The following is a 25079-nucleotide window of genomic DNA, read 5'->3' as shown; positions in this document are numbered from 1 at the left end:
CAATCTCAGTAAAATATTTTCACCGAGTGCAGTACTTTACACTTTTCTTAAATATAAGGTGCCCTCATAGCAGCACCAGGATAGTTACAATTCATTTGAGTCCTCATTTGTAGAAAGAGGCTGTCATGGGATAGCCAGGACACCCACTAGTTTGTGGACATCTCTGAGAAAATGTGATTTTTTTTTTAAATAAGGAGTTTTAGTTACCTCTGTTTTGTGTGTGTGTGTGTATGTGTGTGTGTGTGTGTGTGTGTTTGGCCTTAAAAACTAGAAATTAGTCAAATTCCCCATAAAACCATCTCTTCTTTTCTTTGGCAGTATGAAAGAATCCATCAAAACCTCTTCTTCCAGCTAATTTCCCAAACTCCCATCTGGGGTTAAGATGAATCTTTTTATATAAGGTAACTTTTGGTCCTGGAGTCCTGGAGTCCGGGATCGAGTCCCACATCAGGCTCCCTGCCTGGAGCCTGCTTTTCCCTCTGCCTATGTTTCTGCCTCTGTGTGTGTGTGTCTCTCATGAATAAATAAGTAAAATCTTTTAAATAAAAAAGAGGTAACTTTCATAACATGTATCCATGAACATTAAAACTAGTTGTTAGATTTAAGTAGCCTTATAATTTAAGATTTATTTATTTTTTTTATGATTCTATTTTTTTAAGTGATCTCCACACCCAACATGAGGCTTGAACTCATAACCCTGAGATCAAGAGTCACATGCTCTACCAACTGAACTGGCTAGGCGCTTCATAATTTAAGTTTTAACATGTAAATATTTATAGTTTGATCTTGTTGACAATGATTGTCAGAGCCTAGAATTCAACATCATTCACTGATTCCCATTCATGGCCCCAAAACACACATCATCATTACATAACTTACTTTTGCATCTTGAGAGAATCTTCTGCTTCTTTAAATCTTTGGCTCCTAAGCAATTCCAGGTTTTGTATCTTTTGATGGAAATTTAACTTTCAGACTAACATTTTTTTAAAAAGATTTATTTATTTGAGAGTAAGAGAGAGAACATGAGCAAGGAGCAGAGACCGAGGGAGAAGGAGAAGCAGACTCCCCTGCTGAGTAGGGAGTCAGACCCGGGGTTTGATCCCAGGACCCCAGGATCGTGACCTGAGCCAAAGGCAGACACTTAACAATGGACAGAGCCACCCAGGCACCCCTCAGATTAACATTTTAACTCTCTTCTTACCTCTTGACAAACTCTACTCTCAGATTTTTTACACTTCATCAATGCTTTTCTTTTCTTTTCTTTTTTTTTTTTTTTTAAGATTTTATTTATTTATTCATGACAGAGAGAGAGCGAGGCAGAGACACAGGCAGAGGGAGAAGCAGGCTCCATGCAGGGAGCCTGACGTGAGACTTGATCCGGGGTCTCCAGGATCACACCCTGGGCTGAAGGCGGCACTAAACTGCTGGGCCACTGGGGCTGCCCCATCAGTGCTTTTCCTGATTTTTCATATCATTGTACTGTTAAAATCTGAAACCTGGGACACCTGGGTGGCTCAGTGCTTTTCCTGATTTTTCATATCATTGTGCTGTTAAAATCTGAAACCTGGGACACCTGGGTGGCTCAGCAGGTAAGTGTCTGCCTTCAACTCAGGGCGTGATCCTGGAGTCCCAGGATCGAGTCCCACATCAGGCTCCCTGCATGGAGCCTACTTCTCCCTCTGCCTATCTCTCTCCTTTCTCTCTCTCTCTCATGAATAAATAAATAAAACCTTTAAAAAAAAAAAAAGAAAATCTGAAACCTGCCTCAAAGAGATCATCTGATAAAAGAAACAAAATATAAAAATGATTATTTTGGAATAGATCCTGGGAGGTCAGAGTTGTTCAAGATTCCCTTTTGGGACCATACTTTATATTTTACTGCAATGTGTAATGATTATCAGCAAGAATTGCCAAAAATCCTATGTTGGGTGCTTTCGTAATCTCCAGTGACTGGCCAGAGAAGCTCCAAGAAAGTTTGGGAGTACATACCCTTTTTCATGCAAGTGCCCTCATAGAGTGAATTGTAGGAGAAATACCATTTATTTGAGGCCTTGCCTGTAGAAAGAGGCTGTCCTGGGAAAGCCAGGATACTCACTAGTTTGTGAATGTCCCTGAGAAAGAGTGACTTGTAAAGATTTTATTTTTTTAAGTCCTTGCCACACTCAATGTGGGACTTGAACCCACAACCCTGAGATCAGCTGAGCCATCACCTGAGCCAGCCAAGTACCCCAAGTGTGAATTTTTTTTAAAAGATTTTATTTATTCATGAGAGACACACAGAGTGAGGCAGAGACACAGGCAGAGGGAGAAGCGGGCTCTGTGCAGGGAGCCAGATATGGGACTTGATCCCGGGACTCCAGGATCACATCCTGAGCCGAAGGCAGGCGCTAAACCCCTGAGCCACCCAGGGATCCCCCACCAAGTGTGAATTTTTAATCTGGATTGTACTTGAGTTTCACCAGCCTTTTTCATTGTATTCATAGGAAGTTGCAGCTGGTCGATCAGCAATCCTACCACCCCTGTTATCCTGAGTTTGGTTCTGAAGCTATCTATGGCTTTAGAATCTCACAAGTGATCTTCTTTATCATTTGAAGGAATCATCCTGTCTCCTCACTCTCGCTTTACAGTTTCCAAATATCACTTAGAGTTTTTTATTCAGCTGAGTAGCTCTATGGACAGCAACACCTATGAAGAAAGGGTTTTATCAAATATATGACTTAACACTATCATTTAAGAAGTAGATGTACTAAAATAGGCCAACTAATTTCTAGTTTTTAAGACCAAAAAAACAAAAAAAAAAAAATACAAAGGTAACTAAAACTCCTTATTTAAAAAAAAATCACATTTTCTCAGAGATGTCCACAAACTAGTGGGTGTCCTGGCTGTCCCATGACAGCCTCTTTCTACAAATGAGGACTCAAATGAATTGTAACTATCCTGGTGCTGCTATGAGGGCACCTTATATTTAAGAAAAGTGTAAAGTACTGCACTCGGTGAAAATATTTTACTGAGATTGAGTGGGGCTTAAGACCTTTCTTCCAAAAAAAAAAAAAAAAGACCTTTCTTTCAGAAAGAAGGCTTTGATTGTCAGGCATATATTAAGTTCTGAAACTAAAGCTATATATTTGTGCTTATTAAAAATTATGTCAGTGGGAGGCACCTGGGTGGCTCAATCGATTGTGCATCCAACCTTGTTTTAGCTCAGGTCATGAGATCTCAGGTGCTACACTGATGGTTGGCATTTGAGATAAAAATCCATTCAATATAGAGCCTGGTTGTTAATCTATTGCAAAATCAAAACTGAGAGCTGTGAATTTACTATATCTATTTAAAATAAATAACCTATGAAATACAGATTTTGGCACAGATAGAAATGGGACAATCAAAATCAATGGATTTAACCTGCATGCTTCATTTGCTCACAAACTTGTACACACTAATAGTCTACAAAAGAAACTATTATAGTTGGGATGTCTGGGTAGCTCAGTGGTTGAGTGTCTGCCTTTGGCTTGGGGTGTGATCCTGGAGTTCTAGGATCAAATCCTGTATTGGGCTCCCTGCAGAGAACCTGTTTCTCCCTCTGCCTCTCTCTGTGTGTCTCTCCTGAATAAATAAATAAAACAAAAACAAACAAACAAAAAAACTGTTGTAGCAAAGAGAACTGCCTTTTTGATTTCGTCTGATTTCTTTGTTTACCCATTAGCATGTTGTCAGAAAACTGTCTTTTTGCAAACAAGCCTAAAATTATCCTTCCAAAGAGACCTAAGTAAATATTCATATAGAGGTCTAAAGAATTACTGTTCAACATAAATGTTATTCTAGAAAAAACTTAACTGCATAGGTTAGAATAACCACGTGTGACGTTTTCAGCCACTAAAGCACCAATTCAAAGAAATTTTAAAATTATTGTTTTTATGACAGTGGTCAGGAGAATTTTTGTTTGAAGTATCTTATCATCTCTTAAAAAAAATTAAGTGCTAACATATAAAGCAGGCAAATTCTTCAAGTAATTTGTTCTTAAGTATGCCAATTTTTATAGATCTGAACAAGGAATAAGAAAAGAACTGAAATGAAACCAGAGGATAGACATGGGGGGAAAAACTGACCAATCATAGCTGGACAAATGCTACAATACTATCCTGGCCTGAACAGGATATTTCATTAAATGTATGAACAGATTAACAGGTGTCTGCTGATTTAGTATACTAACTCCCTTATATTGCTAAAATTCCTGCAACGATCAGTAGGCATACATGCAGTCTTAAGGAAAAGAGTACCACTTAAACATCAGCATTGGACACCAATTAAAGCAATCTTTAAAATGTTTTTATTATTCGCTATTACTGTGAATGAATATAAAATGTAATCAATCTTCCAAATGAAGAACTCTAGCCTTGTCCAAAGTTTAATGACTACTTGGGGGCACCTGGCTGGCTTAGTCAGAGGAGGAATAATTGACTCTTAATCTCAGGTCATGAGTTCATGCCCCACCTTGCATGTAGAAAAAACATTTAATGACTTCTGCCCATTAGCTGTTCTCCCCAGGAAGTTTTCTGTTAACCAAATAGTGATTACAGTAATCTTTATCATTAATCAAATAGCCTTTGTTGTAACCTTTTTCTTTTCTACAAGAAGGAGTGCACAAGATTCAAACAAAATCTTCCTTGGCCACTTTGACTGTCAAGATCTTTGCACTTTTTCTACTAGTTTCTAACCGGCCAGGTTCCATTCAGCATAGTCATTACTGCCCTCTGACATGTTGTCACTTAGGTCACTTTCAGACTGTGAAATCATGACCCAAGCTAAAGTCAGAGGCTTAACCCACTGAGCCACCTAGGCACCTCTACCCTTTCACCTTCTTAATGTTGTATTTTGATGAGAAGACGTAGACTTTCTTAATTCTAGTAGAATTAGGTTTACCCATATTTTCATCTTTGGTTAGCATTTCCTTATGTCCTTTTAAAAAAGAAATAGACTATTTTTTAGACCAGTTTTAGGTTCATAGCAAAACTGAGCAGAAAGTACAGAGATTTCCTAAGTACTCTGTCCCCCCACGTAAGCACCACCTCTTCAACTATCCTCAGCCCCCACCAGAGTGGTGTATTTGTCACAGATGATGAACCTACATTGATACCTCATTATCATCTGGAGCGTAGAGTTTACATTAGGGCTAGTGTACATTTTCTGGGTTCTGACAAATTTATAGTGACATGTGTCCATCATGATAGTATCATACAGAATAGTTTCATTGCCCTAAAACTCCTGAGTGCTCTGTGTATTCATCCCTCCCTCCCCACGAACCCCTGGCAACCACTGATTTTTTTTTTTACTGTCTATAGTTTTGTGTTTTCAGGAGTGTCCTATAATGGGAACCATACAGTATGTAGCCTGAAACTGGCTTCTTTCACTTACATATGCATGCATTAAACTCTCCATGTCTTTTCCTGGCTTGAAAGCTCCGTTTGTGTGTGTCCGTGCACGAACTCAATGGTATTCCATTCTCTGGAATTTTCAACTAATTTGGGTAAATGCCAAGGGGCATGATTGCTGATAAGAATATGTATAGTTTTGTTAGAAACTGCCCGACTGTCTTCCAAAGTGACTACCATTCTGCATTCCCACTAGCAATGAATGAGAATTCTTGTTGCTCCACATCCTCACCAGCATTTGGTGTTGACCATGTCTTGGATTTTTGACATTCAAATAGGCATGTAAGGGTATCTTATTTGTTGTTTCAATTTGCGTTTCTTTGATGACATGTTGTGGAACATCTTTTCCTATGCTTATTTGCCATTTGCATATCTTCTTTGGTGTCTCTTCATATCTTTTGCCCGTTTCCAAACAGCTGTTTGTTTCCAACCATTTCCAAAAGGTTGTTTGCTTTCTTGTTGAATTTAAGAATGATATTTTGGGGGCAATTGGCTGGCTCAGTCAGTGGAGTATGCAACTCTTGATCTCAGGGTTGTGAATTCAAGCCCCATATTAGGTGTAGAAATTACTTAAAAAGTCTTTAAGTTTTGGATAGCATCCCTTTTTAGGACTTATGTATAAGGATCTGTTCCTGTTTCACATTCCTCCCAACTTTGAGGACATCAATCATGCCTTCTGCCCTAGCAGAGGTATTGGAACCTCAGTTCCTAGATTTTAGAGTGAATTTCAGTCTAAAATTCCATGGGGCATTAGTATGAGCTCACTCTGGCTTTGATTTCTCCCCCTCCCCACTTCTTAGGACCTCTGAGAAAACTTCCCTTAAATCAAAGATACAAAGTCTCACTACCCCTTAAGGGGATATGTGGGTGTGAATATGATGGGGCAGGAGAGTCACAGGGGCAGCCTAGAATAGTGGAACTACATACCTCCAATTTTTTCTTTTTCTTTTATTTTTAAAAGATTTGATTTACTTAGAGAGTGTGTGCTAGTGGAGGTGGCAGAGGCAGAAGGAAAGAGAGAATCCTAAGCAGACTCTCCCCACTCTGTGTGGATCTTGACACAGGCTCCATCTCATGACCTTGAGGTTACAACCTGAGCCAAAACCAAGAGTCAGATGCTTAACCAACTGAGACACCCAGGCCCCCCAAATGCCTCAGGTTTTTTTAAAAAATTTTTTTATTTATTTATGATAGTCACAGAGAGAGAGAGAGAGAGAGAGAGAGAGAGAGAGAGAGGCAGAGACACAGGCAGAGGGAGAAGCAGGCTCCATGCACCAGGAGCCCGATGTGGGATTTGATCCCGGGTCTCCAGGATCGCGCCCTGGGCCAAAGGCAGGTGCCAAACCGCTGCGCCACCCAGGGATCCCTGCCTCAGGTTTTAAACTGACAATTGCTGTCACCTAATTGCCAAAAAAAATATGTTGAGGATGGTGCAAGTATTCTAAGGAGTTTGGCCATATGCTCCTTTGCAAACACCATTATTAAATACCTTTCCTTTTCAGATGTGCGTTCCAAACAGGAGTATGACGAAAGCCATGTGATTACAGCCCGTCGAGTGAAGAAGGTATACTGGCAGAGTCAGAATGTGGGGCAGGCTGGTTATCTTACAGGAGGGTGGGGGAAAATGCGGGATATTATCCTAGATCCAGGAGGCAGCTCAGTGGTGGACCCTGTGGACAGCAGAGGTAGGACCACCCCTGTGCATCCACCAGGAGGGTCTCCCACATCTCTCACATATTCCCTAAGGTGTCCCCACCCGCTATGATGGCCAACAGCTTCACTGAGCAAATGTTGATTTAATTCCTTGTTGTGCCAGGCACTGTTCCAGACCTTGGAGGTGCAACAGAATACAAGATGCCCATGGTTCATTGTTTCCTGTCCTATTCAGGGAAGCAGATAATAATAAACCATCAAAATTATTACTATAATCCAGGGACACCTGGCTGGCTTAGACTGAAGGGCAAGCGACTCTTGATCTTGAGTTTGCAGGTTTGAGCCCCATGCTGCTGTAGAGATTACTAGAATAAATAAACTTGGGATCCCTGGGTGGCGCAGTGGTTTGGCGCCTGCCTTTGGCCCAGGGCGCGATCCTGGAGACCCGGGATCGAATCCCATGTCAGGCTCCCGGTGCATGGAGCCTGTTTCTCCCTCTGCCTGTGTCTCTGCCTCTCTCTCTCTCTCTCTCTCTCTCTGTGACTATCATAAATAAATTTAAAAAAAAATTAAAAAAAAAATAAATAAACTTAAAAAAAAAAAGATTATGATCCAAAGATGGAAACCACTTCCCTTCCCTACTTCCCCACCCCTCCCCCATTCCATCGTTCAAAGAAATTATTTATTTGAGAGAGTGAGCAAGCACACAAGTCCGGGGGGGGGGGGGGGGGAGGTGGGCAGTGGGGAGTAGCAGAGGGAGAGGGAGAAGCAGACTCCCCGTCGAACAGGGAGCCTGACGTGGGACTGGATCCCAGGACACTGAGATCATGACTTGAGCTGAAGGCAGACCGTTAATTGACTAAGCCACCCAGGTGCCCTTGCTGGGAGATTTCACTCAGGCTTCCAGTTTCAACTATCCAACTGCCATTAGCCATCCTGTCAGTTTTGCTTCTAAGGTTATATCTGGCAAAGCTGACCCCTCCCCTTCCCACTGCTGCTGTGCTGGTATGCACTCCATCTCTGGCCCTTTGCCACGGGGCACTTGATAGGGAGCCTGGGCCCTGGCTCAGGCATTTTTCCAGGATAAGCTTGCTGCTTGGGGTCTGGCTCAGGGGTAGAGCATCTGACTGCAGGAAAAGCTCACTGCCTAACACTCTCCTCACCCCAAACCCATCATTACCTACTTTTTCTCCTTGGGGGTTTTCAACTCTCTGACTTCAACCTCTAGCCCATAACCCCCATTTCAGAACTTTCTCTGCTTTCTGCAGCTGGTTCAGAGCCTCTTTGTCATATATGGCTTTCGGTTTCTGGCTCCACTCTCAGGTTCTGCATATTCTTTGGATTCTGGCAGCACCCCCAGCTCTGGAAGAGACCTTCCCAGGGCCTCAGCCAGGCTGACACCTCTTGGCTCCCCTCCCCAACTTTCCTGCCAGCACGGTACCCCTGCAGGACTCAGCTCATGGCCTCCCTCTTTGGCTTCCCCACATAACATGCCTGCTTCTACTCTCCCCTGGCACCTCAACAGCATCGCCCTACTTCAAATATCCTTGGTTCTAAGATGCACATATTCCCCCATATTTTAACACTTCTGAAATTGAAATATATCCTACAATTGATCGACGCTTTAATGTGTATCTTTTCTCCCAAAAGTGATGTGGCAGAGATCCGTTCCTTTTCTTTTAAAATAAAGATTTATTTATCTTAAAGAGCATGAGCAGGAGGACAGGCAGAGGGAGAGGGAGGGAGAGAATCCACAAGCAGACTGCGTGCTGAGCATGGAGCTTGATGCGGGGCTGGATCTCACAACCCTGAGGTCATGACCTGAGCCAAAACCAAGAGTCAGCCACTTAACCAACCGAGTCCCCCAGGGGCCCCCTGTCTGTTCCTTTTCTGAGGGGAACTCTTCTTCCTGTTTAAACCATGGGAGTCTAATGGTGATCCCTAAGATAGTACCCAGATCCTGGCCTTGGTGATTGGCCATGGGCCGAGGATGGAAATAGCAAAGCAGAGTTGTAATTAGAGAGGGTGGCTCTTCCCCTTCTCATAGTGGAGTTTGGAGGGTGTGGGCATCTGTGTGTCACTGTGGCTGTGCCACAGGCCTCAGGACCAAGTAGTCCGAGAAGGTGAAGTCAGCGTGCAGGGGAAGCAGAGAGGAGCACCTGAGGGGGGAGGTCTGGGCTTTAGAGCCCTGGTTCAGGTTTTCCTGGGGACCAAGAAGTTTTATTATATGCCAGCAAGTCCCTCCTTTCATGTTCACTCCTGACAGCAATGGTTTTTAAGTTGGTGGTGCCTGTAGCTTCATCAGGCTCCCTGCTCAGTGGGGAGGGAGCCTGCTTCTCCCTCTACCACCCCACCCCCCGGTTGTGCTGTCTCTTTCTTTGTCAAATAAATAAACAAATAAAATCTTTAAAAAATTGGTGGTGCATCTTCCAACTAACGGTCTCTTAATCTAGAAAATATAGTACACAGGCCCCATGAGCACACTGCTCTCTCAGGCCTCCAGATCTTTCTCTGGGAACATGAGAATGGGTGTGCCTTGTTCATCACTGTGTCCTGGAGGCTCGGTCGGGTCCCTGGCATCTGGGATGTGCTCTGCACCTGTTAGTTGACTAAAATGACCAGCTTGATGCTGTTCCTTCTGCCTGGAATGTTCTCCTCACCCTTATCCATCTGGCAGTTCACCCGCACCCTGCCACCCTGCACAGCCTTCCTGAGTTCTCCAGGCCAACTCGGGTGTTTCCCTGTGCCATTCTGAACCTCTATATTCCAGAACCCCACATGGTGTCAGCATAGAGTGGACCCTCAGCATATAATTATTGAGCTAACAAGTGAACATCCAGCCACATCTTCCTCTCCCACCTGCTCCACGTCTCTATTCCCTTTCCCCGTGCTCATTCAGAAACCCCCCTTCCCTCATTATCTGTGCAAACCCTGTTCGTCCTGAGTACCATTTCTCTCCTAGTTCCTCCAGGCAAATATGATTCCTCCTCTCTCAACCTCAGAAAATTTTCTGGTCTGTCCCTCCACAGGCCTTGCTTTACTGTCTTGCAGTAGAATCAATAAACACTTGCCCTGGCCCACCTGCAAATGCTCTTTCAGGCCATCTATGGCATCCAGACTGGGATGCAAGGGACAGAGTAGTGGGGGCCACCCAGCCAGGCCTCCTCGAGCTCTGGGACACTCTTGGGGATCCTGGGCATTGTCCTTGCTCTGGTGGTTTGCCTTTCTGGCAACTCAGCCACTCCCAACTACTCATGATGTCCTGGTTCCTGGTTCCTGTTGGCACTTTCCTTCCTCTGACTGTATTTATAGCCACATGCCAGGTACTGTTCCAGAAGCACAGGGTACATCAGCGACTACAAAAGAACAAAAGTTCCCACGCTCACAGAGCATACATTTGAGTGTAAAGTCTGCCACATTATATCCACAAGCCTCCTGCTTGGTGCCCTTTTAATGCAGACTTGGCCCCCACGGCCAACCACCCTCACCCAGAGAGGAGATGCCATCAGTTTGGCTTCAGTTGCTCTGAGAGCATGTGTGCCAGGCCATCCAGTGGGCTGCGGGCCAGTTACTAGACCAGCTCTTTTTTTTTTTTTTTTAATTTTTATTTATTTATGATAGTCACAGAGAGAGAGGCAGAGACATAGGCAGAGGGAGAAGCAGGCTCCATGCACCAGAAGCCTGATGTGGGATTTGATCCCGGGTCTCCAGGATCACGCCCCGGGCCAAAGGCAGGTGCCAAACCGCTGCGCCACCCAGGGATCCCTAGACCAGCTCTTTTTCAGTCAGGCACCATCTCTGGTCTGGTCAGCTGTGGTCAGCTTCCCTCACAGCGGGGCATGCGGGTGTGGAAGGTGCTCGGCATTCTGTATACTTTCAGGTCCCTTCTTGGCACTTTCGTACCTGTAGTGTATGGTCAGGGGAATAGGCACGGTCCTCCCTCCAGCTCCACCCAGAGCTGGCGTGCAGGAAATATGTGCCCAATGGAACCCATCTGCCAACAGAACCTTTCTTGTGGTTTCTTTAGAAGGAAAATGAGTATCTTATCCCGGAGTCTGTGGATCTGGAGTGTGTGAAATACTGTGTGGTATATGATAATAACACCAGCACCCTGGAGATAATCTTACGAGAGCAGGACGAGGATGACAACTCTGATGATAGCAGACAAGGTAGGTTTTTACAATTGCAGCCAGAAGCACAGCTGGTGGTTATCAAACACTTTGCTGCATGCCGGGAACCATACCAAAGGCTCTCTCTGGGCCAGCTCCTGCAATTTTCAGAACACACCCATGAGAAATAGTAATGTCAAGAACTGGGGCAAGGCTGAGATTTTTTTCTTCCTTGCAAGATGACAAGTGAGCTTGCCACAGTCTCATGGATGCTGGCAGAAGACGTGCAGCTCCTGAGTCAGAAACGATGGACTTTATTCTTCAGAGCCCTGAAAGTAGCCAGAATGTCCTCATTTTCTTGCCCTGATGCCGAAGCCCCCATTCTCACAGGGTGACAGGAAGAGGGCCAAGTAAAACCTACCCACACAGTGGGTTGTATGACAGGAGAACCCTAAGCTCAGGGAATTTTTTTTTAAGATTTTATTTATTTGAAAGAGAGAGAGAATGAGCAGGGGGAGGAGACAGAGAGAGAGAGAGAGAGAGAAGCAGACTCCCTGTTGAATGTGGAGCCTGATGCAGGGCTCAGTCCCAAGACCCTGAGATTATGACCTAAGCCAAAGTCAGTTGCTTAACAAACTGAGCCACCTGGGTGCTTCCATGGCCTGAATCTTTTATAATGGGAAGAAAACATGCCTGCTCCTGGCTCTGGAGGGAGAAATAGTCTATCTTCCAAGGCTCTTCGATATACAGATATTCTTGAAAGGCTAGTACCTTTGCTCACAGGACACATAGAAACCTGAGAGGCCTTCGAGAATGATCTCTATAGATGGGGAAATTGAGGCCCCGAAGGTGCATGCTGTAATTTACTCAAGGTCCCACACATGTTGAATTAGTTATTTATTGCCATGTAATGAATTACCTCCAAACTCAGTAGCTTGATACAGCAAACCTTAATCAACTAACCAGTACCAGGTTCTGGTAGACACAATGTGTCTCCTGAGATTGCAGTCAGGTACTGGCTTTGGTCGCTGTCATCTGAAGGTCTGACTGGGCTGGGATGATCTGCCTCCAAGGTGCATCACTCATACAAGTATGGCTTCCATTCCCCACCACCTCTCTGTAGAACTGCTGGGGTGGCCTTGTGACATGGCAGCTTGTCTCCCCAGAGCGAGCCAGCCAAGAGAAAGAAAGAGCTAAGGAAAGCCACATGCCTTTTGCAACCAAGTCCTGAGACCTCTGGTCACTTCTGCTATATTCTGTTCATTAGAAGGAAGTCACTGAGGACAGACTACCCTCAAGGAGTGGGGAGTCAGACTCAACCTCCCTTTATATTCTTTTAAATATTCTTTCTTGGGATCCCTGGGTGGCGCAGCGGTTTGGCGCCTGCCTTTGGCCCAGGGCGCGATCCTGGAGACCCGGGATCGAATCCCACATCGGGCTCCCGGTACATGGAGCCTGCTTCTCCCTCTGCCTGTGTCTCTGCCTCTCTCTCTCTCTCTCTTTGACTATCATAAATAAATAAAAATTTAAAAAAAATAGAGATTGTTTTAAAAAAATAAATATTCTTTCTTGTATTTGAAAGAATTTGTGGACTGCTTTTGAAACCCTCACACCTACTAAGCAGTGGGGTTGGGATTTGAACCCTGGGCAGGTTGGCTGTGTCTGGTCTCCCAAGGCCTGGATAGTGGAGCTGGAGAGCAATGCAGTCACTCCAGTCCTGAACCCGAGCATTAAAACTTGGTCAGCTCTAATCTTCTTATCTGCTTTCTGGGGTGCCCCTGCCTTCTCCACCCAGCTCCTGGTTTGGGACAACCCCTTGCTATTCGTCATACGGGCTCTGCTGCTGGGGGCTCAGTCATGAATATGTGTGGTTTCCATGGGCCTGGGTGTTCACAGCAGCGGTCACTGGGTGGCGCTAGGCTTCCACCTTTAATAAAACCAGTCTTCACAGGAGGTCCTGTGAAATTGTGCCCTCTTTCCCTAAATTTACCGGATTGAGTTCCAGTCTGCAATCCTGGGATTGTACACTGAACCCTAAAACCACAGGAAACGGTGGCCAATAAAGATAATCCTGCCTACGTTCTATAAATGACCTCATGGAACCTCCATTCTCACTCAGTAGGAAATCACAACCACAAAACAACACAGAAAACCCAAACTGCATGCGCGCGCGCACACACACAGACCTTGTCCACTTAAGGTACTTTTCTCCTTTAAAAGGGCAGCTTTCAGGCAAACACAGAGTCTCTGGGGTAAAAGGCCATTTTGAAGTTTTTCTCCCCATTTCCTTCCTACTGTTAAGCACCCACCTCCCCCCCACCCCCCTACACTCCCCCCCACCCCGCAAGGAAATCTGGTTGTGGGCGGAGCTTCCATCACATCCTAGAAGCAGGGATCTGGCTCTGTGCAATCCTCTTCTGCTGGCCTCCTGGTGTGTCGCAGCTCATCTGTGTGGCCTTGGGTGGTGGGCCTCTGTCCTTGCTGTGTCCATGGCTGAAATGTCCCCATCCAGGGTCCTCACAGCCCTGTGCCCTCCTTACCAGGCTTTCCACGGGTGCTACTAGTCCTGGGGCTGCGGCTGCCTCTCTCTTCTCCAGCATTAGCTTAACCCCTCTCTGGCCCTGCTGGGGGTGTGTCTCAGGATTCCTGGTGGGAAACAGGGCACAGGTGGTTTTTAGCACCTCCCCTCCCTACCCCTTGCAGACAGGAGTTTTAGTTTAGTTTAGTTTTGTTTTTTTAGGAGTTTTCTTTATCTTCTCATCTGGTTTTCTTCCTAAGATCCTGGAGAGCACCTTCCTTTGTCTTGTTCTCTGTGGTTCTTTCTCCAAAACTCCTTTTACCAGGCACAGGGCAGTCCCCTCCTTGTAGGAGAGAAATTTTCCTTATGTTAAATCAGCCTGCCTTCCTTGCAACATAGGAACTATAGACCCTGCCCTCCCCCACCCCCCAAAACTGGGCTCTTGATACATGTGGGTGGAGTTCCCTGGGCTGGGACCTTCACCACAGCTTTGGGAATGTGGACATTTTAGTTTTCCTCCTTTCTGAACAAAGCCTGACTTTCAAGCCACTTGTCTGGCTAAGTAAGGACCAAAAGGAATTTAACTTAAAGCTCGCTGCTGAGTAGAGAGCCCCTTGGCCTGAGTTGTTACCCCAGTTCAAATTCTGCGAAGCCTCACATCATTGGAAAACTCAAGATTAATAGGATTAAAAGTGAATTTAATGTTAATGACCCCATTATACCTGTGGCTGGGTAGCCTGGGCCCCAGACTGTTCTCATGGCTTTCCCCTGGAATCTCTAATTGTCTTCCTGAAACTGGATCCAGGTTCTTCTTCCAGATACAGTCCTCCACATGGGTCTCAGGCCCCTGCTGCCCTCAGCAGCTCCTGCTGGAATTGGTTTTCCCTGGAAAGAGAAGTCAGAGTCCATGCCCTTCCCTTTCTCCTTTCAGCTGACTCTCCAACGCTGACAGAACCGTATTTGTCTTCAGGGTTCAGATCCTGGCCTCAGGATATCTTGGTTTAGCCTTAATAATGCAGACTTGCTGACCTATATATCTAGTTTGCATACAGTCTCCTAGTGATTCTGCAGAGCAATGAAGGCTTTTAAGATTAAATCAATGGCAAAACCACAATGAGCTATCCCTCCACACCCACTAGAATGCCATGATAAAAAAGAGGGCTACTAGCAAGCCTCGAGGAGGATGTGGAGAGATGGGAACACTCCCACTCCGCTAGTCACAGTGTAAAATGCATCAGGTGCTATGGAACAGTTTGGTGTTTCCTTCAAAAAGTTATACATAGAGTTATTGTATGATTCAGTTCTGCTCTGAGGTACCTACCCAAAAGAGATGAAGACCTGTGCACACAGGAACCTGTCCATAAGTGTTCACACTGGCACCATCCACAGCAGCCAAGAAGTGGAAATGGCCCAATGCGCCTCGACAGATGAGCAGATAAACCAAAGATGGTAAAGCCACACAATGGAATAGTATTCAGCCCTAAAAAGAAATGGAGTACAGACACACACTATGACATGGATGAGCTTTGAAGACTCTATGCTAGGTGAAAGAAGCCAGATGCAAAACCATATACCATAGGATTCCCTCTGTACGAAATGTCCAGAATAGGCAAATCCATAATGAGAAATTAGTCTGCCTCAAGCTGGCTGTTTGAAGGGAAAGAAAGAGTGAAACCTATGCACAACTCTGTGAATAGACTAAAAACCATTACTTTACATACTTTAGGTGAATCGTATGGTATATGATATATGATGTATATGTACGAGAGAGAGATTTTCCTTATGTTAAATCGTCTTTCCTTGCAGTGATATGGAGAGCTATAGAATTGAAGAGTTTACAGAAAGGAAAGATCAACTTACTTGGTAGCAAGTGGCTTTTTAAATTTTAGTCGTTAACACTCCTCTCCATTTAGATTTGCTTCGGGCTTCTAGACCGTTGCCTTACCAAATCAAGTGGCCATCAAATGGGGCTTTAGGCAAATGGTGAGCGCCCAGGGCACACTCAACTCTTTGGTCTCCACTCTTAGAACTGGTGCCTGGAGCTGCTGTGGAATGTGGCAGAGCCCTGGCCCAACTCACTCACCACCCTGTCTGCATTCTAAAAGGAGGCTATGAGTGCTTCTCGGCCATGTACCACTTCTTTCGGACACAGAAGATCATCTGGATGCCACAGGTAAGGTAGGGCACTGAGCACAGGAAGGCTCAGATGGAAGCATGGCCTTCCCCTGGGGACTGAGTGGTAGGGAGCAGGGTGGGAGAAAGAGGAGGCTTGTGACATGGGAATGATGGAAGAGATGTAGGAGACTGTGCTTGGGAAGTGGATCTGGGGCAGTCAGGAGATCCAGACCAGGAGGGTGAATTTCTCATTGCTGGGTTCAGGCCAGAGTTCACGGGGTGGTGAAGAGGTCGTCCCCATCCAGAAAACAAGGGTCCCAGGGGGAGCTTTGGATGGCAGGCCCTCACCAAAGACAGGCAGGGGTACCATGATCTGAGGCTGCCTGTCCGTTCTCAGCTGTTGGGACCTACAAGCCCTGGATGGTCCAGAGGACACAAAAAGGATCTGCTAACATCTCTGCCCATGAGGAGTTCTTGGCTAGCAGGAGAGACCGGGGCACCCCAGGTGTCTGGAGCCCAGAGGGGAGGCACCTCTTGGAGCTGATCAGAAAGGCATGGAGGGTGGCTGAGGTGGGCATGGGGTGGCCATGGCTGACAGGCAGGAGCTGGTCCCTGGAGGGCATCGTGCAGTGTGTGGGGCTTATTGAAGAGTCTGATGCAATGGGAGGTAGACCTGGCTTCATTCTTTCCAGGAATTACCTTCTGCTCTTTGCCCTTAGCAGCACCCTGGGCAGATTCCAGAAGTTCTGGTCACTTTCAATCTAATCCTAAAATGATAGGGAGAATGTGCATTAATTAACTGGATCTTTCAGAGATCCAGAATGAAGTATTTATGGGCTAAAACAATATGACGTCTCTAATTTCCTTCAGAATGATTTCAGGCAGGTGTTGGGAAATGTGGACATGGGTGAGGGTAGAGCTAAAACAAAGCAGGCCATTAGCTGATGATGGGTGATCGACCCAGGGATTTATTATACTGTTCTCTCCACTCTTGCATATTTTGAAATAATCTCTTAAAAGGGAAGAAAAGCAATCAGTCCAGTATAAGTGAGGCTAGTTTAACATTTCAATCTCAGATTTGAGTCAAGTCTCATTTCTTCCCATCCCCTAGATCTGGGCAGTCTTGCTGGGGGTGAGAAGGGTGAGAGGTGTGGGTTAGCTGAAGGGACTTCTCCTCTTTGCCCTGCTCCTGGGCCTGTGACTTGGGTGCTAGGGGTCCAGAGTGGGGCCTGTCTTGTGGGACTGCTATCTGTCAGCGGTGGGGCAATGCCTTCTCACTCAGGTCCCGTCTGGTTCTGTATATTGCTGGTAGCCTTGGCTGCTGGTTTCCTTGTGGCCCGATTTAGGGGCCCTGTCTGCTACTAAGGATCTTTCAGAGAAAGCCAGCTGGGGCTTCCTGCCAGGAACACCGCCAATTCATTTTACTTTGTTAGCCCATGACTCCTGACCATATCCGCACTCCCTCAGCTGAATCACTGAAGGGACCACAAGGGAATGATGGTGGGGAAAGATGCCCAGGTGGACCTCCTACCCTTGCTGACTCAGCAGCTCTAGCCAGCCTGTGGGAAAAGGCAGGGATACAGGTCTGAGGTCCTATGTGTTCCCAAATCCAGGGTAGCTACCTCATGTCTCCCTCCTCTCCTTCCTCTGAGATAATCACACTATGATTTTCAGCTCCACAGGTGTACCACCAACCTCTCCATCCTGCCAGATATTGCTCACTCCTAGAGGAGCTGCCCTTACTGGCTTTTCAGTGTACAAAATAAGTGTTTCTCTGTAAACATCCTCATGCTGATAACTCACCTCCTGCCCTTTAAAAAAAAAAAAACAGCTTTAGTAAGGTATAATTGATGTAGGATGATCTGTACATATTTAAATGTACATTTGGGTCAATGTTAACATGCGTATACACCTGTGACTTGTCCTTGCCCCATCTTACATAGATTGGGAAGAGGGGTGGCTGGTGGCTGCTGGTGGTAGCTAGCAGGGCCTATGTGGGCTGAGCTCTGCCCTAGGTGTCTATGGCCTTCCTTAGAATGTAGTCACCTAGCATGTGTCTCTCCTTGCTTTGAACCTTTGTTAGTAACTCAGGGGCAAGAATGGAAGCCCCCACTCCCCTCTTCCCCACTCTGACACACTGTAAAGCATAGGTGTCCCTGCGGCTCCCTTGGAACTCCTTCTAGGAGGGCACTGACCTTTGGGCTTTAGACAGAGAGACTTCTCATTTCCTCTTTTTTACACATGGTATCTGTTAAATAAGATTTCACTTGGAACAAAAGGTTTCTGTGACTAAAACATGAAGCCAGCACTAGAGAGAGATGGTGGTGAGTCCTGGGTGGCTGGTGCAGTCAGATTGCACTTGAGAAAGATAATCAGTGATCCTGGTGTGGACAGTAGACCCATGAAGGGCCAGGTAGGTCTGGGGAAGGTGGAAGACAGCTAGCGAGGAAAGACACTTAGGCGGTGGCACTGATTAGATACAGGGGGAGGGGAGTGAGGATGGGGACATAGGGGAGGGAGGGAGGAGCCTCGAATTGGTGCCCTGGTTCCCAGTGTGGGGACACAGGAGGCCTACGTAGTGTGGGGGAGGGCAGTGGGCTCAGTTTGGAATCCTCATCAATGTGGATGGCAAAATCATGTCATCTCGAATTAACATGCGCTTGCTCTTTTTTTTTTTTTTTTTTTAAGATTTTTATTTGAGAGACAGAACACGAGTTGAGTGGGGACAGAGGGAGAGGGAGAAGAAGACTCCCTGCTGAGTAGGGAGCCCAGTGCAGAGCTAGATCCTGGGACTCTGAGATCATGACCTGAGCCAAAGATAGACACTTAACCGACTAAGCCACCTAGGTACCCCAACATGCACTTGCTCTTCACAGCATATTTTTCCCTGCCATGCAGCCACAGGAAAGGAAGCTGGTTCCTGAAATCAGGAAGAGTTAATACATCTGTTTCGGGTGTTCAGTGAGATTTTCTGGATGAAACTACGAGAGTTTCCTTTGGCTCCAGCAAGTTGAGCCTCCCGACTGGGGTCAGCCTGAGCCCTGGGGAAGCTTTGGGTTATATCAGGCAGACTTGCCTGCAGGTGAAGAATCACATATCCTCTTCACACTTGAGAATTGGCTCGGCTTGGTGTCTGCTCCTTGAGAAAGGCTTTTTAAAAAAATATTTTATTTATTTACTGGAAAGAGAGCACAAGCAGGGGGAGCCATAGGCAGAAGGAGAGGGAGAAGTAGACTCCCTGCTGAGCAGGGAGCCTGTATGCAATGCAGTGTGGGGCTCGATCCAAGGACCCTGGGATCATGACCTGAGCCTAAGGCAGACACTTAAGCAACCGAGCCACCCAGGCACCCTGAGAAAGGCTTTTTGAGGTTCACAGCTTGGGGAGGATGTGGGCTTGCAGTGGGTTTGCTGGGAGGGGAGATGTACTAAGGCCAGAAGGCTTGGAAGCCTCTGAAGTGGACAGTAGCCTGCAGTACTTATTTCCGAGTCAGACTTGGAGCCAGAGGAATTTTAGAAGTAGGTTTGACCTTTGAAAATTCCATGGGTCAGCATTTACCATGGAAAACTCATGCAAAAAAGGGACCTCTAAACAGATCATATTGGAAACAACAGTTTATACATTAGTGGGGTTTTTTGTTTGTTTTCTTGTCTAGTTTTTATTGTACTCAATATCACAAGTCATTTTCAACCCTAACCGACGACAATCAATGTAGCCACTGTGTTATCTCAGACATCTGGGCTTCAAAAAGGAACTAGTAGGGAAGTTTTTAGCAGTTCCCCAAAGGTATACTTTGAGAATACTCTTAGACTGGCATGCTTTACTGTTTTCCAACTAGTTTATAAATTATTATTTGGTAATTTTTTTTTCTAATTGCCCGTTGGACAATCGGCAACAATCTCAGTCTTTCTTTGGAACAATCAGATTCTGTAAATTTTCCCCTTCAGTTTATTGAGAAAGAATTGACATATAACATATATAAGTTGAAGGTGTACAATATTTTTTTTTAATTTTTATTTATGATAGGCACACAGTGAGAGAGAGAGAGGCAGAGACACAGGCAGAGGGAGAAGCAGGCTCCATGCACCGGGAGCCTGACGTGGGATTCGATCCCGGGTCTCCAGGATCGCGCCCTGGGCCAAAGGCAGGCGCCAAACCACTGCACCACCCAGGGATCCCGAAGGTGTACAATGTTAATTTGATACACGTACATATTGTGAAGCGATCACCAAATAGGGTTAATGAACCCATCCATCACCTCACCTAATTACTATTTTTGTGTGTGTGTGGTGGTGAGAACATTTAAGGTCTACACTCCCAGCAACTTTCAAATATATAACGCAGTATTGTTAACTAAAGTCCCCATGCTGTACATAAGATCCCCAGAACTTGGGCCTCTTATATCTGAAAGTCTGTACCTTTTTAATGAACATCTCCCATTTCCTTCATTCTCTGTCCCCTGGCAGCCACTGTTTTACTCTGTTTCAATGAATTTGGCCTTTTTAGATTATACATATAAGTGAGATCATGCGGTCTATCTGACTTACAGGCATTCCTTGGAAGTATTGTGGGTTTGGTTCCAGATCCCTCCAATAAAGCAAATAATGCAATAAAGGAAGGCAAATTACTTTTTTTTTTCTGCGTATCAAATTTATGTTTATTTATTTTTAAAGATTTTATTTATTTATTCATTAGAGACACACAGAGAGAGAGGCAGAGACCCAGGCAGAGGGAGAAGCAGGCTCCATGTAGGGAGCCTGATGTGGGACTCGATCCCGGGGCTCCAGGATCACACCCTGAGGGGAAGACAGATGCTTAACCACTGAGCCACCCAGGCATCCCTCAAATTATGTTTAGACTATACTTGTAGTATGTTAACTGTGCAATAGCATACATCTGAAAAAAAAATAGACACACCTTCATCAAAAGTACTATATTACTAAAAAATGTTAACCATGGGTATCCCTGGGTGGCTTAGCGGTTTGGTGCCTGCCTTTGGTCTGGGGCGCGATCTTGGAGTCCCAGGATGGAGTCCCGCGTCAGGCTCCCGGCGTGGAGCCTGCTTCTCCGTCCTCCTGTGTCTCTGCCTCTCTCTCTCTCTCTCTCTCTCTCTCTCTGTCTCTCTCTCTCTCTGTCTGTCTGTCTGTCTCTCTATCATAAATAAATAAACAAATTTTTAAAAATGTTAACCATCATCTGAACTTTCAGTGGGTCATAATTACTGATCACAGATCACCATAATATGTATAATAATGATGAGAAGGTTAGGAATTTTGTGAGTATTACCAAAATGTGAAAGAGATATGAAATGAGCAAATGTTGGAAAACATCACTGATTGACTTGCCTGATACAGGGTTGCTGCAAATGTTCAATCTATAAAAATTGCAGTATCTTTGAACCAAAATGAAATGAAACATAATAAAATGAGATGTTTCTGTATTTTGCTTAGCTTAATGCCTTCAAGGTCTACCCATGTTGTCACAAATGGCAGGATGCCCTTCTTTCTCATGACTGAATAATGTCCTGTTCTATACACATGCCACATTTTCTTTATCCGTTCATCTGTTGATGGACACTTAGGTTGTTTCTGTGCCTTGGCTACTATGAATAATGCTGTAGGGAACATGGGAGATACCCCCTCAAAATAGTGATTTCATTTCCTTTGGATATATACCAAGAAGTGGGATGGCTGGATCATATGATAGTTCTATTTTTAAGTTTTTTAAAAAAAACTCCATACTGTTTTCCATAATGGCTGTAATTAGCAAGTTTCTTTACTGCCCTTTACTTCTCCTACCTTTACTTGGTAATGTACATTGTGAATTTCTGAGGCAGGGATATCCTAGATACTGCTTCCCATTCTCTAAACTACCCCCTTCCCCCTTTTTAAAAGACTTTATTTATTTGGGAGAGAGAGAAGAGAGCACGAGTGAAAGAGAGGAGACAGAGGGAGAAGCAGGCTCCCCACTCAGCAGGGAGCCTGTCGTGGGGCTCGATCCCAGGACCCTGGGATCATGACCTGACCCGAAGGCAAATGCTTAATGGACTGAGCTGCCCAGGTGCCCCTCTATTTTTTTTTCTTTCTATATTTTATTATTTCAAACCAGGTGAACAATTCTATAAAACATATGAAAAAAGCGAGGAAGCGTTTAACGCTGAAGGACCCAGGCCTGGGCAAGGGCATAAGGGGCATGGCCCTCAGCAGGCAGCTGCGGTTCCTAGGTTAGCTCTAAAGAGCTACATTTAGGTTAATGGAGCCAGGGCCCAGGGCCACTGGGATGGGGCCCTCGGTGATGTTGGCACTTATCTGGAACAGCCCTTGGAACCTAATTCTGTGGAGGGCAGGGCAGGGAAGGGCAGGGGTGCTGCCCGCACGGGTTGCAGGGGGGTAGACAGCAGAGGGATGGGTGTAAACATGCAGACACACTCAAGGCATGGAATCACTGGAAGGGGGCTGGGTGGGCGCTGGTCAGGATCTGAGAGTTTTAAATAGTTTTTTTCTTAAAAATTTTCTAGGTTTGCCATTTTGTCTTTTTTTTTTTTTTCCTTTCCTTTAATTTTTTAAAAAAGCTATGAGAATGAGCAGGTGGACTGTAGTCTCCAGGAATGGTGGCGTCTCACACATCTTGTGCTTTTTCCTTTGGGGCCTCTGAGTGGCTGGAGGGGTGGGATGGTCAGGAGGCTCCCTGTAAACATTTGGACTTGGGCTGGGTCAGGGGCTTGTGTTGAGTGAAGCCAGGGGTCTCAGGCTGGAGAAGTGCCTCTCCAGACACAGGCCTTGGGAGACCCAGCATGTGTTCCCCTCCCCTGTCACAGAATAAGACAATGCCCGGGAGCAGATGCCCAGGAAGGGGGTACTTCGGTCATTCCTGGAACCTAGGACAAGGGGCAGCTTCAAACAGGGAGGCCTGTGGCAGTTCCTCCTCGAGTCTCTGGAACTGAGAGAGGGGACAGGGGAGCCAAGAACAGAAAGAGGAAAAGGGGGGAAGCAGCCGGGGAAGGTGGGGGGGTGCAGGCAGGGAGCATGGTCCTCTTGCCCCTGTCTTCCTCAGGAGCTGGGGGAGCAGTTGGCAGTGGCCCATCCAGGCACCCCTCTAAATGCTTTTTTCACAATGCATTGCAAGGGACCTCTATTTCCTAGGACACACTTTGGGGAAATGTAGGAATAATCTTTCTCTTTGTATCTTTGTTTTTCAAAGAAACCCCAATTTTTCTTATCATAACTTTGGACCTGGAATTCCAGTGAGCTCCCATTTAAGTGGTGTCCTATCTTCCTTACCTGTCTATATCAGAACTCATCAGAATTTATTTGTTAATGACTGATAGGCTCTATGTGAGTAGTTTTAGTGTTTTCTCTTTTTTTTTAAGAAGGTGTTAAAATTCTGGTGGCCTCCAAAAATAATACAATATAATTATGTTATTAATAATGCAATGTTATTAATAATATAATTTTTATATATGATTATATGATTCAAGGGCTATCCCTTCAATAATAATATGATATATAATAACATAAGGCTGTTCCTTCCCACTTTCCCCCCTCCCTCTACTGGATATACTTTATATTTTTACAGTTCTGTGTCAAGGGGTATTAGATGCACCCAGAAAATTACACAGAGATCCCATGGAGGAAAGTGAGATGTAAGTGTTCAGAAGCAGCATGCTGTCCTAAATGGCTCTGTCCTATTACTGCCAGCCTTCTAACTCCTTATCCAAGTCTATCTCATTCACTGTTCTGGATTATCTTTCTAATGCTGAGCCACATTTCAAGAGACAAAAAACAAACAGAAAACAAACAAAACCCCGACAAGAAACAAGAAGTTTCCTCCCTGGGGAAAGAATATCCTATTATATGATACATAGCATATATATTCTATACAGCAGACTTTCTCCCTCCCTTTCCTTAGGAACTGGATGCCTTTCAGCCCTACCCTGCTGAAATAATGCCAGGCAAGATCTACCTGGGCAATTTCAGGCAAGCCTGCGACCCGAAAATTCAGAAGGATTTGAAAATCAAAGCACATGTCAATATCTCCATGGAGACAGGGCCATTGTGAGTAGAAATACACTTGATTTTTAAAAATTAAGCATTTATATAAGATTCCTAGTGTTGTGCATTTATAGAGCTGAAAGGGCTTTCGAAGTCAGCACATACTGGAATAGGCTCTGTACTTACCTTCATCTGTGTCTGGCTTGTAATCTATTTCCTGGCTTGGCTGTGGCATCTGCTGCCTCTGAGACCCAATACTTACCCTTCAGATCTCACCAAAAGTAATGCTTCCTGGGTATTTAACATTGTGGTACAGAGTATTCCATTTTACCTTGCTTTGCTTATCTCAGGCCCTCTGAAAAATGTCCCCTGTCTTAGTCTATTGGAGCTGCAATAGCAGAATACCATAGACTGGTGGTTCATAAATAAAGTAAATTTATTTCTCATCAGTGTGGAGGCTGGGAAAATCCAAGATCAAGTCACCAGCAGATTCGGTGTCTGGTGAGAGCTTGCTTTCTGGCTCATAGACAGCCCTGTTTTTACTGTGTCTTCACATGGCAGAAGGGGCCAGAGGGTGATCTGGGACCTCTTCTACAAGGGCGTTAATCTCATCTGGGAGGGCTTCACCCTCATGACCAGATTTACAGTCCCACTTTAAGCAACCCCAAAACCTCAGATAAAACATTAAAACAAGGGTTTCCAGACAATGGCCAACAGGCAGCATAGGACATTGATTCCTGAGAGGAGGGAAAATAATAAGAAGAGCCCTTCAGTTGATCCTACTTATTGCTAGGAGACTGTTTGCAGGTCACAATACAGGAAACAGGCCAAGACAGATCCTGTCATTCCTTCTGAGTTGAGGGTACAGAGTTGAGAATTCAGAGGCTAAGTTGGCTAGAATTTGCAAGAGAGGGCTGCATGGAGAATAGAGAGCTGAATATAAAGAAAAAACTCTTAACATCTGTAGAATGCCCCCTGACTCTTCAGCTGAGTACTGATAAGCACACACATGTGAGGAGACAACTCAAGGCTGGGAGAAAAACCAGTAGAAATGAACAAACAGTACAATCCCCAGAGATTATGTAGGGCTAAGAGTAGTTTGCATTTCCAATCAGAATAGACAAACCCACAATATACTAGGCATCAAAGAGGGCACTGAGAAAAGTGCTGCCTCGGTTGTGAGGAAAAACTATCTCTAGGCTAGGTATGAAAATGTCTGAGATGAAACATACACTGGATGGATTTCATGACAGATTAGACACTGCA

The 25079-nt window shown here is 45.2% G+C and overlaps 1 protein-coding gene across 10 annotated transcripts in view; it reads left to right on the top strand.

Annotated features, from left to right (window-relative positions):
* STYXL1 (serine/threonine/tyrosine interacting like 1) overlaps positions 1–25079 on the top strand; it is a 61679-nt gene that overhangs the window by 15202 nt on the left and 21398 nt on the right. For 6 of the 10 annotated variants that reach the window (XM_072752909.1, XM_072752912.1, XM_026019659.2 and 3 more), the window contains 4 exons: positions 6932–6993; positions 11110–11251; positions 15737–15882; positions 23731–23876. In XM_072752909.1, the coding sequence (XP_072609010.1) occupies positions 6932–6993; positions 11110–11251; positions 15737–15882; positions 23731–23876 (496 nt within the window). The remainder of the gene's footprint in view (positions 1–6931; positions 6994–11109; positions 11252–15736; positions 15883–23730; positions 23877–25079) is intronic. The other 4 variants (XM_072752911.1, XM_026019661.2, XM_072752914.1 and 1 more) reach the window with 2 other exon arrangements.

Source organism: Vulpes vulpes, chromosome 3, assembly GCF_048418805.1.
Source record: "Vulpes vulpes isolate BD-2025 chromosome 3, VulVul3, whole genome shotgun sequence".
NCBI classification, from domain to species: domain Eukaryota; kingdom Metazoa; phylum Chordata; class Mammalia; order Carnivora; family Canidae; genus Vulpes; species Vulpes vulpes.
This window is presented reverse-complemented; position numbering and strand designations above follow the sequence as displayed.